We start from the raw sequence: 14,122 nt of genomic DNA, 5'->3' as shown, positions 1-14,122 counted from the left end.
AATACAAATCAAGTCCTACTCAGATCCAAAATGAATGATGAATATGATTATAGATATAAGGAATAAATATTGGATACATCCAAGCAACGTTTTGGTAGGGTTTTGCCCCTCAATTGGATGTGGGGATAGAGTTGATTGTAGAAATATGAGTTCAATTAACCAATTTGTTTGTTAACAGGGAAACATATTATTTAGACGAGTGGATGGATAAACCTTGAAACAACAATTATTAATTAGCATTGTTATAAAATGAGCTCGTACTATCTTCATTACCTTTTCTTAATGAAGAGAAATAAGTTGTAAAAACAAGCTGATCCTTAGAATTACCAGGCATATTCTTCAATTGACTCAAAATAACCCGATCCTCACAATTATTCTGCATACTCTTCAATTGACTCAAAATAAGCCGATCCTTAGAATTACTAGTCTTAGAAGAAAAAATAATAGGCACACTCTTCAATTGACTCAAAATAACTCTAACTAGAATTCAAAACATATGAATTGATGTTTTGTTTAAAAAAGCCGAGAAGTTTGATTGTTGATAAAATTAAAAAAAACAAAAGAATGAGAGGAGAATTTTTTTTTTAAACGAGGTTTTTTTTTTTTTTTCATTCCCATTGCCAATCTTATCATGTTAAAGGCACTTCCTTTTTAATACAACATTTATGCACGCAATATGTGATTAAGAAGCAACTGCTTCTTGTATATATCAATGTATTAATTGACTATAAGTAGAGGATACTCTACTCTCGTGAACTACTGCATTTATATGAGTGAACTGCCAACCAAAAAAAATCTCTCTTCCACCTACCTCTACCTTGATGAGTAGAAACTAAAGCTCTCATTTTTTATTTTTTATTTTTCATTAGATAGCAGTTCAAGTCGGTCATAAAATGAGCCTTCGAAAGGTTTATGCAAATAATAATAAATAAAAAAAATCAACATTGTTGGTTTTAAATTCAGTCACACGTGTTATGTATGCTTTTAACTGTATAGGGTGTGCCAGAGTTAATAGTGGCACAACTTGAACGGAACGTCTTGTGACCTCATATGCAGAAATAGTCAGCTTAGTAATATATTTGTGAATATTGGCCAGACTATTCCTCAACTAGTTGAATAGAATCAAGCGATTTATGAACTGGAGGATCTGTCCTTCTGATGAGTTTTTTCTCCTTTAAAATTAGGATTGTACTTATGATTAAACATGTAATTCACTTTTACACCACTCTAAAAGAACATAATTTTAAATAATAGCTAAGTCAAAATTTAAATAAATAAGTTCTAGTTACACTTTAATATAAAGAAAAGAATATAAAAAGAAAAAAAAATGAAAGATAAATAATGGCAATCTGTTCGTACCTAGATGGTTGTTGGAAACGACTGTCTGTTTGTGGCAAGAAGGTTGTCTGGCACGAAAGCTAAATCACCTATTTAACTAGTTTTATAGCTGGATGGTTATTGGGAATGACAATCTGTTCATTGCAAGGGGAACTTCATTCTGTGAGACACTCATGATTTGTAGGAGGGTGAACATTTGTTTGTCCCTTGGCTAGCTTCGTGACTAGACAATCGTTGTGGCAACTATATGTTACTCATGCAGGACTAGTTTCAATGGCAAGACAGTCGATGGCGGGTGGATCTTCAATAGTTTGATCGTCATATGGTGGGGTTTTGTGGTGAGTCGGTCTTGGGAAATGACATCTATTTGTCTCTCCACACAATTGAACTTTGTAGGCAAGTTGTTCATTGAGAAATGATCGACCGTTTGGCACCCAGCCGAAATACTTCATAGTAGGAAAGTCGGTTAGGTAATAACTTGTTCATTACTTTGGGCCCTCACTTCGTGGTGAGACAATCATAGAAACAGTTTTATCCATTCATTGCTTGGATCTTTACTCTATGGGCAAGGCTATCGTGAGACTATCACCTATTTGTTACTCAATTGGATTTTGTGCATGGCAAGACAATTGAAGTTAAACGACAATCTATTTGTAACTTGGTTGAACTTTATAGCAAGATGGTCAAGCAAAATCACTAGGCATGTGGCAAGATGGCATCACTGGCCATTTGTTTGAACCTATAGATTTTTCCTAAGTTTAATGACATAGTCATGGAGATAGGATACCTAGCTAACTTACTCTAATCAAATCAATTTGGGCTATTTTGTAGCATGGTGTTGGCTTTGGCAGTGGAGTTAAGAGTGAATAACAATAACAATAACAATAATAATAAGGATAGACATTATAGAGCTGAAAAATAGTCTTGTGTTGTAGTGGCATGGAGCCTCAAGCTCTTTTTTCTTTACAGAATTTATGGACATGTAAGGCGATTTGTTGGAAACACGAATTGAAACCGACCTTTGAAGATATTCTCTTGATTGACTGGCCAGTTAACAAACGTGGCCAATTACACTTCTAACTTGAGATGAGTTTGCAAATTTTCCTTCCAATTAGTCAATTGTTAGGTAAGCATAGTTGATTGTGTTTCTAACTTGAGATAATCTTCCACGACTTTTGGTAATCAACCTACTTCCGGATGTGCTTGGCCAATTATATCACATACTATATGTCCATGTTGATTACCGCTTGTCTAAGATATTTGCTTATGGCAACACATGCACAACAAATTGTCTTTCACCATGTGTCATGAGAAGCATCACCGTCAGTTAAAACAACGGCTATGACTTCTTTTATAGGCCATTGGGGAGTATATGACCTCTCTCATGTTGCCACGTATTATACTATAGTTTATCTTGAGGCATAGTGACAAGTGTCCTGTGGTAACAACTTTCCTTACATTTTACGATTTCCTCCTACTGATCGTATTGGCTATAAAGATCTCATCTTAATCCTTCGTACAATGGTGCCGCCATGTGTCAACATGGCACGAGCAAATCGAGTGTAAACATGTCTCCAAGCTATATATTCTCATCTAACTCTAGTCATTGAAACAAATAAAACTTTGATGGATAATTAATCAATTTTTTTCTTTAAGACATTTTCCCATCCTTATTTATTAATAATAAAATGGCCTCTTACCGTGTATAAAATACAAATCCAGTGACTTTTACTATTATGCCATTCTCAACCACAATTTTTTTATTTCTTCAAAGCATTTATTTCATCTCAAAATAAGAAATTATAAAATAAATAGTTGATTAGTAAATGTAAATGGATGAATAAATAAATAGTGCCTTTCATCATCATTATTATGCTTACTTCTTATTGGTAGGGTCCTCCCTATAGAGCCCCTTCCCTCATTTAATCAATGTTATTGGTAACATGTACAGGTTACACTGTTTGGCTCTACCTATGAATTATCCAATAATAGATCTTATCATACAATAACAACATTTAATTATGAAGGCTGGCTAGGTAACTGATTCTGTTAGTCCATTCTTTTGCAAGATTAGGAGCATAATCTTTCTACTTCTTAAATATCATTTCCCATGGATAACCATTTTCTAAGGATGGAGAATTGCTTTTCATTTTAAATGGAAGTAATTGAATTTACACCATAGGAATAGAAACTATAAATTCCATGCACAATAGAAATAGTTTTTAGATAGTGAATGGAGTTCTTCCAGTCTATCCTATTTTTGGCCTTAATATTGGAAAAATCCTCCCATTTATTCTGGCTCATGATCTAAATGAGTTGCACATATAGCTTCACATATACCTTCGTACATATTCCTCAATGCTAAAGACATCTTTGAAGAGCTGGGAATTTCATAATGTCTGATTAGCTATCTTGTGTTTCTAATAAGTTATTTAATAGTTGGCATGCTGAATTGTATATAAAATGGGCTTGTTTACATATATACTAACAGGATGATTGGTGCAACCAAATCATCTATTTTTTTAAAAAAATGTTTGTGAGAAACGTTGCAACGAAAAGAAAATTCTGCAAGAATTGGATCATACAAGGAGTCTAACAGGGAAGAATGATGATGTATTAAACCATCCGCGCTGTGCATTAGCGTGCATTCACCATTGAATCATTTGTCCAGTCTGTCAAAAGATGGACTAACCCCTTTGGCTGGGCCATAGCCTAACAGTGTTGCTTCCATCATGTGCTTCTAGGCTGATTTAAAACAGTGGCCTATGATTGAGATCAAGCCAGCAAAATGCCCGTTGATCTCAGGCTGTTAAAATAGGTAATGATACATTATAGATGTGGCATGGCCCAGCAATTGGACATTCCAGATCTGTTTTGAACATGACTGACCAGACATTTGAGATGGTTCATGCCAGGGTTTTAAAAGCTAGACCAGATCAGACAGTCGTCCAGAACAGTCCATGGAAATGGCTGAGAGTCAGAGACCCGTTTTTCATGGGACATCATATAGGCTGTCCAATTCAAGCATCCATTTTGACCAGACGGTAGCATTTCATTGCATAATCTGTCTTTTTTCTTTACAGAGGGTCAGACCATTTGAACAACTAGCAGAACTAGTTTGAACCAAGCGGTGGAAACAGGTCTAAATCTGATCTGGGTTTTAGAACATTGTTTCACACAAAGAATGGTTTCTTTTGCTCTTTTTTTTTTTTTTTTTTTTTTTTAAATTTAATTTTTTTTTCAATGTCACAGGAACGCCCAGATCATGAATTTCAAATCATTCTAAATAGGCAGACTCATGGCTCACAAGCATTGACGCAATTCACATACGCTTTCTAAGATTTCCGTTCTGAGACTGTGGATCAGGCCAAAAGTCAGGATCCAAGTCCTCTGCCACATAAGATCCATAGGAGAGTCGAAAGTCTAACCTCTCGCACAACGCCATTTTGAAAGAAATCGATGTCCTTTGGATTTTGGTGAATGCGAGCTTCAAATGCTGGTTTCTCTATCCCAGTGACGGAGATTTTGTTCCATGGGTTGCAGATGCATCCAAGCAACTGAGAATATAACCTTCATGAAATATCTGAATAGAAAAAAGAAAAGAAGAAAAGAAAGGCAATTCACAGCCTAAATACACACATTTGTATAATCAAGATGTATTAACAAGATGTATTAACGGTGGATCTCAAGTGATTTCCATATCCACTGCATTCACGATGTCTTCTGTACATACATATATAAGAAGCATCTTTACTGGAAGTACTTGCTCTTCAAATTTCAAAACCATTTTCTGCTCTGAAGTTTGTCTTCACGTAGATCTTATAGTGGCTCATGAATTTCGCTGTAAATTCTGCCAAGGACAACATATGTACCATTTACAGTTGTTAGAGTAAAAATAAATAATAATAATAATAATAATAATAAACCATGAGACATGAAGCATATGCTGCATGGGAATTTCGTTTACCTTCAATCTTCATGAAATGATAAACATTCTTCCTCTCCGGCTCAATAATCCTCTTATCCAACTCCTCCCGCTGGCTGCATAGAAGAACTAGAGACTTCTCGCCCTCCAAGGGAAATCCACTATCCCGCTAAATGCCAGAAATGACTGTTAAGAGTTGCTGTATAAAAGCTATTTAATTCTCTGTTTGGAAAGTAAATGTCACAAAATCTGGGTAAACCCTTAATCCTGATTTTGGAAGGGCCCCATGCCCTCCATGTTAGCTTAGTGTATTCTTTAGAGGTGATGTCCCACAAAATGTTTAAAGCTGATCTCCATGACCTGCTTAAAACTAACATGGAGGGAATGGGCTTAATCCAAATTTCCCGAGATTTGTTATCCAAACAGATCATAAAAGTGATTAAATTTTTTAGACTCACATTATATTCAAGATATAAGGCATCGATTTTGGGTTGGAACTGGTCGTCCGAAAGCTTCTTCAATTCACACACCAGAGTCTATGGTCAAGAAAATACTAACCGAAATTAGAGAAGTCATGAAACAACTCCAGCCATATTGAGTTTGAGGGAGGAAGCTTACACTGAATATGAACTCCGGCGACACATTGTGCTCTATAAGATTCTGAAGTTTCCCTCGTATCATATATAGCCTGTGAAAGATTGATAACTATCTTACATTCTGTTTTGATTTTATTTTATTTTTCCTATTCGAGTCATTAACCAAAGACTAAAGGACACAGATTGCCTGAAATTGGATCTTGCAGCCCTCACATGGCCCATGGAAAAGTGCCATCTGTGCCTGCCAGATGGGGGCCCTCTAGCGAAAAGGGCAGAAGCATCATTTCACACAAGGGAATCTCTGTTTTTACAGTGGGCCCTACATCTTGCAAGCACACATGGTGCTTTTTCATTGGGCCATTAGAGTTGCAGTAGATTCCTGCAGCACCTAGTTGCAAGCAATCCGCATCCGCCAGCGAAGATATGATTGACTGTCATAAGGATGGAGAGCGTTTCTAATGCCTCTGGAGGAGATGTAGAGTCACTTCATGTAATTGCCACACATGTGGCACATGTGGATGAGACCAGATCCATTCCTTTAGTAGGTTCGGTATTGAATTGACCAAGGCAAAAGACGGCGATGGCTCATAGTCAGTAAGAAAACATTCGTGCCTCAGATGTTTAGGCTAGTCCAATCATGGCAGTTTTTGGTCAGGTGGTCAATCAGTGTAGAAGTCCATGGGCATGGGATGTAGGGTTCAGTTCATGACACACATGTGGCATGTGATGATACGTGGTACAGAGGCGTAAAAATTCTGTACCTCCACACACATCAATTATCTGCCCTTCAAAGATGAATCAAAGGAATTGTTGTGTTAAATCAACTGGGAAACACTAAAAGTGTCACAGTTTTTTTTTTTTTTCCAGAATATTTCAGAATAAGATAAAACTATATAATGACAGAATGCAATGACTTGGAAACTACTTACTGCTTTGGGCTTCAGAATAAGATAAAACTATATAATGACAGAATGCTATTACTTGGAAACTACTTACTGCTTTGGGCTCTGCTCATCAATGATGTTTTTAGCGATGTTGGCGATATCTTCTTCCCATCCGGTCAAAATCACCTGGTCTTCTTTAAAGGGGTAGCTGCAATAGGAAATATATGTTGAAGTGTTTCTTCTTACAGAATATCAACCACAGAATGCTCAAATCCAGAGCATAACATTTTCCTAGAAGCAACACTAATAGCTACTAACCAGATTGAATTTCTCATTGTAGGAGATCAAAGTAATTAGAAATTAGATGCAGAAACTGTTATCTCTGCGAAGCATACAATTTTTTGATATACAGGAATCACGTAAAACACCATAGCAGAATTATAATGAAGTTATCAGCAATTTTGATAATTTGTTAGGTGGGAATAGATTCAAGCAATATCAAATACAAATGAGAAGAAAAAAATATGATGCAGGGCACAACAGATCAGATAATTCATAGAAAAATTGAAAGAAAAAGAAAAAAAAAGGGGGGGCCAATCTAATCACAGATGTGTGACTCAACTCACCTTGCTTGTTGCCCTTCAAAGATCCTGTGAACTACAAAGCATGGTATTCAATAGAAGTAATGGTGGCTGTAGTGGTCAGCCTTGTGACCATTATGATACAGGCCATAACGGCTGTCACATCCTCCCTCATGGTCGAATTATTTTTGAAGGAAAAAAAATGTATTGGCCCCATATCGGCCAGTTAAGGGCCTGTATTGATCCATTATGGCCCGTAGCGGCCTGATATGGACCTTTGTCTTTTAAATCAGGCATTACAGTCCCATATCAGGTAGCCGGCACCACTGTTACCATTACATAACAGTCATTATGGCTGTAATGTAACTGTTTTTTAATACCATGCTACAGAGTCATTCTGGTAATACATATAAATAAATAAAATAACCTCCAGCTATGGTAGCATGAATAATTGCGGGTACAACCAGATCAAGTAAGGTCTGCATCAAGGCTAGATTGTTTGGTCGACCAGAAAATCAACAGCCACCAGTATCCAAAATCACTATAAAAAGAATGGGGCTTTTGATGTGTGAGATGGTGTCTTCTTCTTCTTATTTAGACCTTTTTTTCTTCAATTTTTTAATGTATTCAATTTTTCAACAAATATCAAGAAGCTTCAGGCATCATTTGGAGTCGCTTTAGATAAAGCTCAAAATAATTGTGTACAATGCAAAATGCAGCAAATGAGGTCCGAGAAATTATTGCAAGAAGATTTCCATAATAAGACAACAACTAGCACATAAATTAAAAAAATGAAAAGCTCTCCCAAGTCATTGGATAATCACTGGATTGTAAGTTTGAACGAACAGATTTAACTAAGCCCAAGGAATGATCATAAACGGTATCCCACGAGGACATGTCATTGCATCTCCTATATATGGATGAGCTTTCATGTATTCCAAGAGCTCCCAAGCAATCTTTCACTATGTAAGCAAACAGAGGTTGCATTTGATTACTTTATTACTTACTTCAACTGCCAGGAGGCTTCAAATGATCTAATTGCCTGCCGTAGGTTCTGTTTGGATTTCTCTGTAATTCTCTCCGCCAGATGATGAGGCAGTTCAATGCCTTCTTGTTCAGCAATATACTTCAATACTTTGACAATCTAGAAAATGAGGCTAAATATGTTAGGAAACCACAGACTAATATATTTAATTCTTGAAGCGGCAAGGTAAGTATTGATATCACTTCATTGTTCGAAGGCGGTAGAAGCTGAATGGGTGTGCAAATAGATCTGACAGGACGAAGCTTGGAGATGTCAGAACAGCAAAATAAGATCTTATTGCAGCCTTTATGCCGCTCCATAATCCAACGGATATAATGCTGAGAATCTGCAGAAAGCTTATCTGCCCGGTAAAGAACAATGGCTGCAAAAAAAAAAAAAAAAAAAAAAAAAAAAAGGAAAAAAAAAGAAAAAAAAAAAGAAAAAGAAAGAAAGAAAAGAAAAGAAAAACAAAATAAAACCCTAGTCCTTGGGAGAATTACATTCAAAGGCTCAGATAGTGTGGATGCCATATACCTTGACAATTAGCAAGATCACATTTCTGAGCTGTGCCATGTGTCTCCTCTATTAATGTCATTATGACATGTTTCTCATACCCACGCAATTCAGATAGATTCATCTCAACATGTCGAGGAGATTTTTTCATATTCACTTTGATGCTGGGCACCATTTCTCCCTGAATTATGATAGCTGTGAGTTCATGGGATTTCCAATGTACAAAGAACTTTACCAACACAATGTTTGATGAATACCTTCAATTTGAACTCCCTCAGCTCCTCTCTTGTCTGGAGAAGAGAATCATACAAAACCATGAGCAGGTCAAATAGAAGATTTTAGGCGTTTGTTTTCAGGTTTATTGATTGTTACCTCCAACGTCTCATTTCCAAAAGCTTCTCTTAGGTAAGCCCAGACCATTGTTTTCTTCCCCACTCCGGGAGGACCTTCGAATATGAAATGATTGCATTCTTGCCGAGCAACCTGGAAGCCCAATCATGAAGAAGAAGAAGATTCTACATGTATTTAAGGTATTTCCAATTGTCAAGAAAATTAATTATTGATATCTAAAAACAAAATTCTAGACATGATGAAACTGTTGTCAGCATAGAAAATTACTTCATAGCACTGACCGCTATCAAATTACCCGAAGGGTCCATTTGGATGCACCCTCCCAAAGGGGCATTTGAGGCCTAAATGCATATTCGGTCCAAATGGCAGTTGATGTTGTGTGTTTGGATATACTTTGCAACCCCCATCTCATCCCCTGCTTGACAAAAAAGGCACTAAAATGCAACTCAGCCCAAGTCGACTAAAAAAGCAGGCTTGAGACCCCTTTCCTCAAAAACACCCTTTTTAGGAAGTGCAGCCAAACAAGCCCAAACTTCCTCTCAGACTTTTTCAAAAGCATTAAACCATTTCATTTTGAAGAATGGCCAAAAGACTAGCCTTCTCACATTTGAAAATAATAATAATAATAACAAGAAACTTTTCAACATTTCAGAAAGGAAAGACATCTTATACGAGGAATGATCCTGCATACAAACTAGACACCGAAACTCGGTGCATAATCTCTCCATTGACAAATAAATGCACATGTCCATCAATCCAGACCATTTAACCAATTGTCCAAACCTTTTCAGTGGACATTAATCCAAAAATCACTTAGATATTCCTGATCTTTCATTTGATAACTGCTGTTAAACTGTCAGCACATGTTACATCTTGTACACAAAAAGCACCATCAATCAGACAAATGGGATAATTCAATATACTATCTGGGCTATGACCCATCAATTTGGATGGCCTAGATCAATGGATATCTTCAGTATATCCACATGTTAGTTTATAGACACAACCATTACTCCTGTGTTATACCATGAATAGTAGTGCTACAAAATTAAGATATTCATGCACAAGCATGGTGATCAGACCACTAATTTAGTGGGCCGGGTGATGAGGACATCGTGCACATGCACGCCCGCACACCACCACCCCTACGCACGTACATACGCAGAAGGAGGACCCCACTATCGATCTAGCTCGATGACGACATCCAGAGAGGGCCTCCTAGCTAGAAGACAAGTTTTTGTTCAGAAAAGTGGGCCCGATAATCAAGAAAAGCCCATCATGGGATCTCATGATTGTGGCCCACTCGTCGGATTGATTTTATATTTTAGGTTTTGCTTATTGTTATTATTTAGAATATTGTGAACACTTTAGATTTCTCTGTTTAGTTTTTATTTTAGTTTACTTCATCGCCAAGTAATAGGTTGTGCACATGGTGCGAGTTTTAAGGTATAGGATTTTCCCTATAAATAGGCACCCCTTGTAGTTCTTTTGATTCATTAATAAAAAATTCTTGTTTTATTTTTCTGCTCTCTTTGTGAGTTGTAGAAGAAATCAAAAGTGGGTGCGAAACCCTCTCTTTTCGAAGGGCTAACTACCTTAGTGCGAAGCTACATCGATCCTAATTCACCTCCATCTTCCATCATCTTTTTTTCCATCTTCCGCCACCATCCGTACTTCAAATTTGTCCTTTTGTTGCATTAGATTTCTTCATTACAGCAGGTTTTCAGATTTTGGCCCGCGGGCTAGCTGAAACTTCGACGGATCACCACGCACAAACCGTACATCAGATCGAGCTGAGATTTGGAGGTTTTGGAGCCCATCCCTGGCTGACCAGGGCCAAGGTGGACTTTTTCTGAATAGTGGGCCCCACACACGTGCGGCCGGGATCACACGCACGTCTGTCTGGGCCATTGATGCTGTCCACACGCGGGATCATCTTTAGGCTCAGGTTTTTATTCTCTTTTATTCTCTCATAGCCGTTTTTTCATGAATCCTAACCCTAGATTACATGATCCCTAATTGATTTATCCCTTTTTATCATCTTAGGGTTCCTTGAATTGAAATTAAGGAATTCCTTGGATTAGGGACTGATTTTTATGCATGAGTAGTTGATTTTATTTCCCTTTGACATCATTTAGTTTATAATTTTTATTGGTCCAGTCCTAGCCTGTGTCGGCTTGGACCTGCATAGATTCCCCTTTTTAATTAAATGTTTGGATTTTCATGTGGGCCGTGGAATTTGCGTGATTGTTTCTGAATTGGTAGGATCTAAGCCTGAAATCTTGCATATCATATTTAATTTTCCATGTCCTGCATCACCGGGCCACCTGTGAATGGTTAATATCTGAAAAATCCAAATCATCATATCATTGTTCATCTGATCACTGATCTGCCAATGGACATTAGACGAGTTTGAAAGAAAAAATGTGCCACAGTCTACATTAAATGAATTCACTACCAATCTGATTGTATGGATCGAATTATCACCAAAATTCTTTGGTTATGGCCAAACATGTGGTGGGCACCAGATCAATAGTCCTGATTACCACATATATGTTCCGCAAGTACTGTTGGGGATATGAATCGTAGTGCTTGCCAAGGGGTTCGTTTGAATGCCTGTAAGATTTAAGTTGTGAATTTCACCTGAAAGTGACTTGCGGGTGAATTTCGTTCCCCAAACACCACCTGTAAGTCACTTCCCACATACGAATTCAAACGACCCTTGAGCATTGATACCAGTTACACAGCTCATGTAAGCGAATCCCTCCTTTAATTTTGAAAACAAACAAGTTCTTCTTCAAACTCACCATATTACACAACAAATCAGCTTTATCTCTGTTGCAGATGAAATCGTTGAGAACCTTTGGTCGGTACTTGTCAGCCCATACAAATTCCTTCTCCTTCATTATTGTTGTTGGTTCCTTGCGCATCTCTTGCAGACCTATGCTGATGCCGACGCTACTCATCGGAATCAGAACTCTCTCCCTCAATGGCTTCCTTTCGGCCGGGGTACTCTGCTCGGCCGACAAGTCTTCAATCCGACTCCTCCGTCCGACTGACCCAATCTCATCCCTCCTCAATCCCGTCTCGTTTTGCAGTATCACCGATGGCGATACAGAAGCCCTAGAATTCACGGGGATTACAGGATGGGGAGGAGGACGGCCAGATCTTTTTGCTGCGGGCTTCGAATCCCTATTGCTTGGGAAGCAAGAGGATCCCCACTCCTGCAGCATGGTCAGGACCGTCGAGATGGAGCTCGTGGAGGTCGTGGCAGTCCGACGGCTCTCCCGACCCATGCTGACCCGAGAGGCGGTGTAAGGAACCGAGCTGGTGAGCCCTCTGTAGTAGGGGCTGTCGCGAACGCTCTTCCTTGCGTCGTTGGCCGCATTCTCGCGGTTGAACTTTTCAAGGCTCTCTTCTGTGAGGTCGGGATTCTGGCACCGCCTACCGGAGCCGAAAATCGCTTTTATCCAGGAGGTTGAGGAAGAAGAGCAGTTGGACCGGTTCGATGCGGTGGATGATCTGGGTTTGGACTCTTTTGCATGGACGGAGGAGGTGGGATTGGGATTCGGCATCACAGAGCGAGTCTGCAATGTGAAGGATGGAAAGGGAAGAGAATATGAAGATGGACAGAAGAGATGGACGCATGTCGTTGTTTTGCTTTGGACAGTGAAGATATTAACGAGGGAAATTCGATGGTATCGATGGCAGAGAGGAATGATTGGAAGAGGCGTGTTTCGGACGAGGAGACCGATACGAAGCTCTTCCTCTGCGTTTTCCGCGCGTCTTTCTGTTGGGTATTTGAATGGACCGACAGCCTGGCTTGTGAATTAACCTAGATGGTATCACCGCTACGTTCATTGCACATCCTCACCGTAGACGTTGTACTGTTGCTTGGGTCCAGATCTTCCGTGTGTGAGCCCTACCGTTGGGAGTATACGCGGATTGCCTATGACGCGGACACTGGAAGTTCCTGTAATCGGAAGCTGTGTGGGGCCCATAGAAATTCCTGTGAAAAATCCACTCCGTCCATCAGTTTTCCAAGAAGAAATGAATCAAAGGACACCAAAAACCTAAGTCAGATCCAAAATTGATGTGGGCCAAACCAAACGAAAAAGTGTGAATGGAAACTTCTACCGTTGAAACCTTCTTGGAGCCGACCATGGTGTTTATATGCCATCGAAACTGTTCACAGGGTTATTACCACTCAGATAAACTGGTGGCACAAATATCATCCTTGCACAAAATTTATGTGGCCCCACAAAGTTTCCAATGGCGGGCTTCAATCCCAGCTGTTTCGTATGGTGTGATCCACATGAGTTTTGGATCTGTCTCATTTTTAGTTTCCGTCCCTGTTGTGGTCTTGAAAAACTGATGGACGGAGTGGATTTGGCACGGAAAACTCTGTGGCCTCACGCAACTTCCGGCTGCAAGAAGTTCCTGCAGCCGGAGGCAGAGGCAATCCGGAAACGGATTGGCTACTCCTCTGCCACCAGCCCGGTTGCTGGTGGTCGGTGCTCTGTAGGCCCAACCATAACCATGATGCATGTGTTTCATCTATTTCTATATCATGTAGTGCTTCATCCCAAAAACCTAGAGGGATATAAGTCTCAGGTAGACCACGGCACATGAAAACAATAGTTATTGGATAACCACCATTAAAATCCTCCTAAGGCTCATTGTACTGTTTATTTGACATCCAATCTGTTGATTAGGTCATACAGACCTAGATGAAGGAAAAAAAAAAAAATCAGTTTGATACAAAACTTTGATGGCCCCCAAAACGTTTTTAATGGTTGATGTTCATTCAACACCGTTTCCTGTAATGTGGTCCCCTTGAGATTGGGATATACCTAATTTTTGGTCTCACACCATAAAATGATCTAGAAAAATAGATGGACGGCATGGAT

General features: G+C 38.9%; 1 protein-coding gene across 1 annotated transcript; it reads right to left on the bottom strand.

Moving 5' to 3' along the window:
- Window positions 1-4,993: 4,993 nt before the first annotated feature.
- LOC131248039 (replication factor C subunit 3-like) lies at window positions 4,994-13,034 on the bottom strand. The gene is made up of 11 exons (XM_058248079.1): window positions 12,020-13,034; window positions 9,234-9,344; window positions 9,119-9,151; window positions 8,883-9,042; window positions 8,552-8,730; window positions 8,332-8,468; window positions 6,856-6,951; window positions 5,882-5,951; window positions 5,722-5,799; window positions 5,306-5,432; window positions 4,994-5,188 (listed from the first exon to the last, which is right to left on the bottom strand). Exons 1-11 carry the CDS (start codon window positions 12,785-12,787, stop codon window positions 5,109-5,111), a joined length of 1,839 nt encoding a protein of 612 aa, XP_058104062.1. The 5' UTR covers window positions 12,788-13,034; the 3' UTR covers window positions 4,994-5,108.
- Window positions 13,035-14,122: the final 1,088 nt, after the last annotated feature.

The sequence above is a fragment of the Magnolia sinica genome, chromosome 6 (assembly GCF_029962835.1).
Source record: "Magnolia sinica isolate HGM2019 chromosome 6, MsV1, whole genome shotgun sequence".
Taxonomy (NCBI): Eukaryota; Viridiplantae; Streptophyta; class Magnoliopsida; order Magnoliales; family Magnoliaceae; genus Magnolia; species Magnolia sinica.
This window is presented reverse-complemented; position numbering and strand designations above follow the sequence as displayed.

Excerpts from the sequence above, each read along its gene's own strand:
- LOC131248039 (XM_058248079.1), bottom strand. The coding sequence starts at position 12,787 with ATGCCGAATCCCAATCCCACCTCCTCCGTCCATGCAAAAGAGTCCAAA. Across the intron at positions 9,152-9,233 it reads TTGGAAATGAGACGTTGGAG|ACAAGAGAGGAGCTGAGGGA; the intron begins GTAACAATCAAT and ends TCTCTTCTCCAG. Across the intron at positions 5,952-6,855 it reads GATGAGCAGAGCCCAAAGCA|GCTATATATGATACGAGGGA; the intron begins GTAAGTAGTTTC and ends AATCTTTCACAG.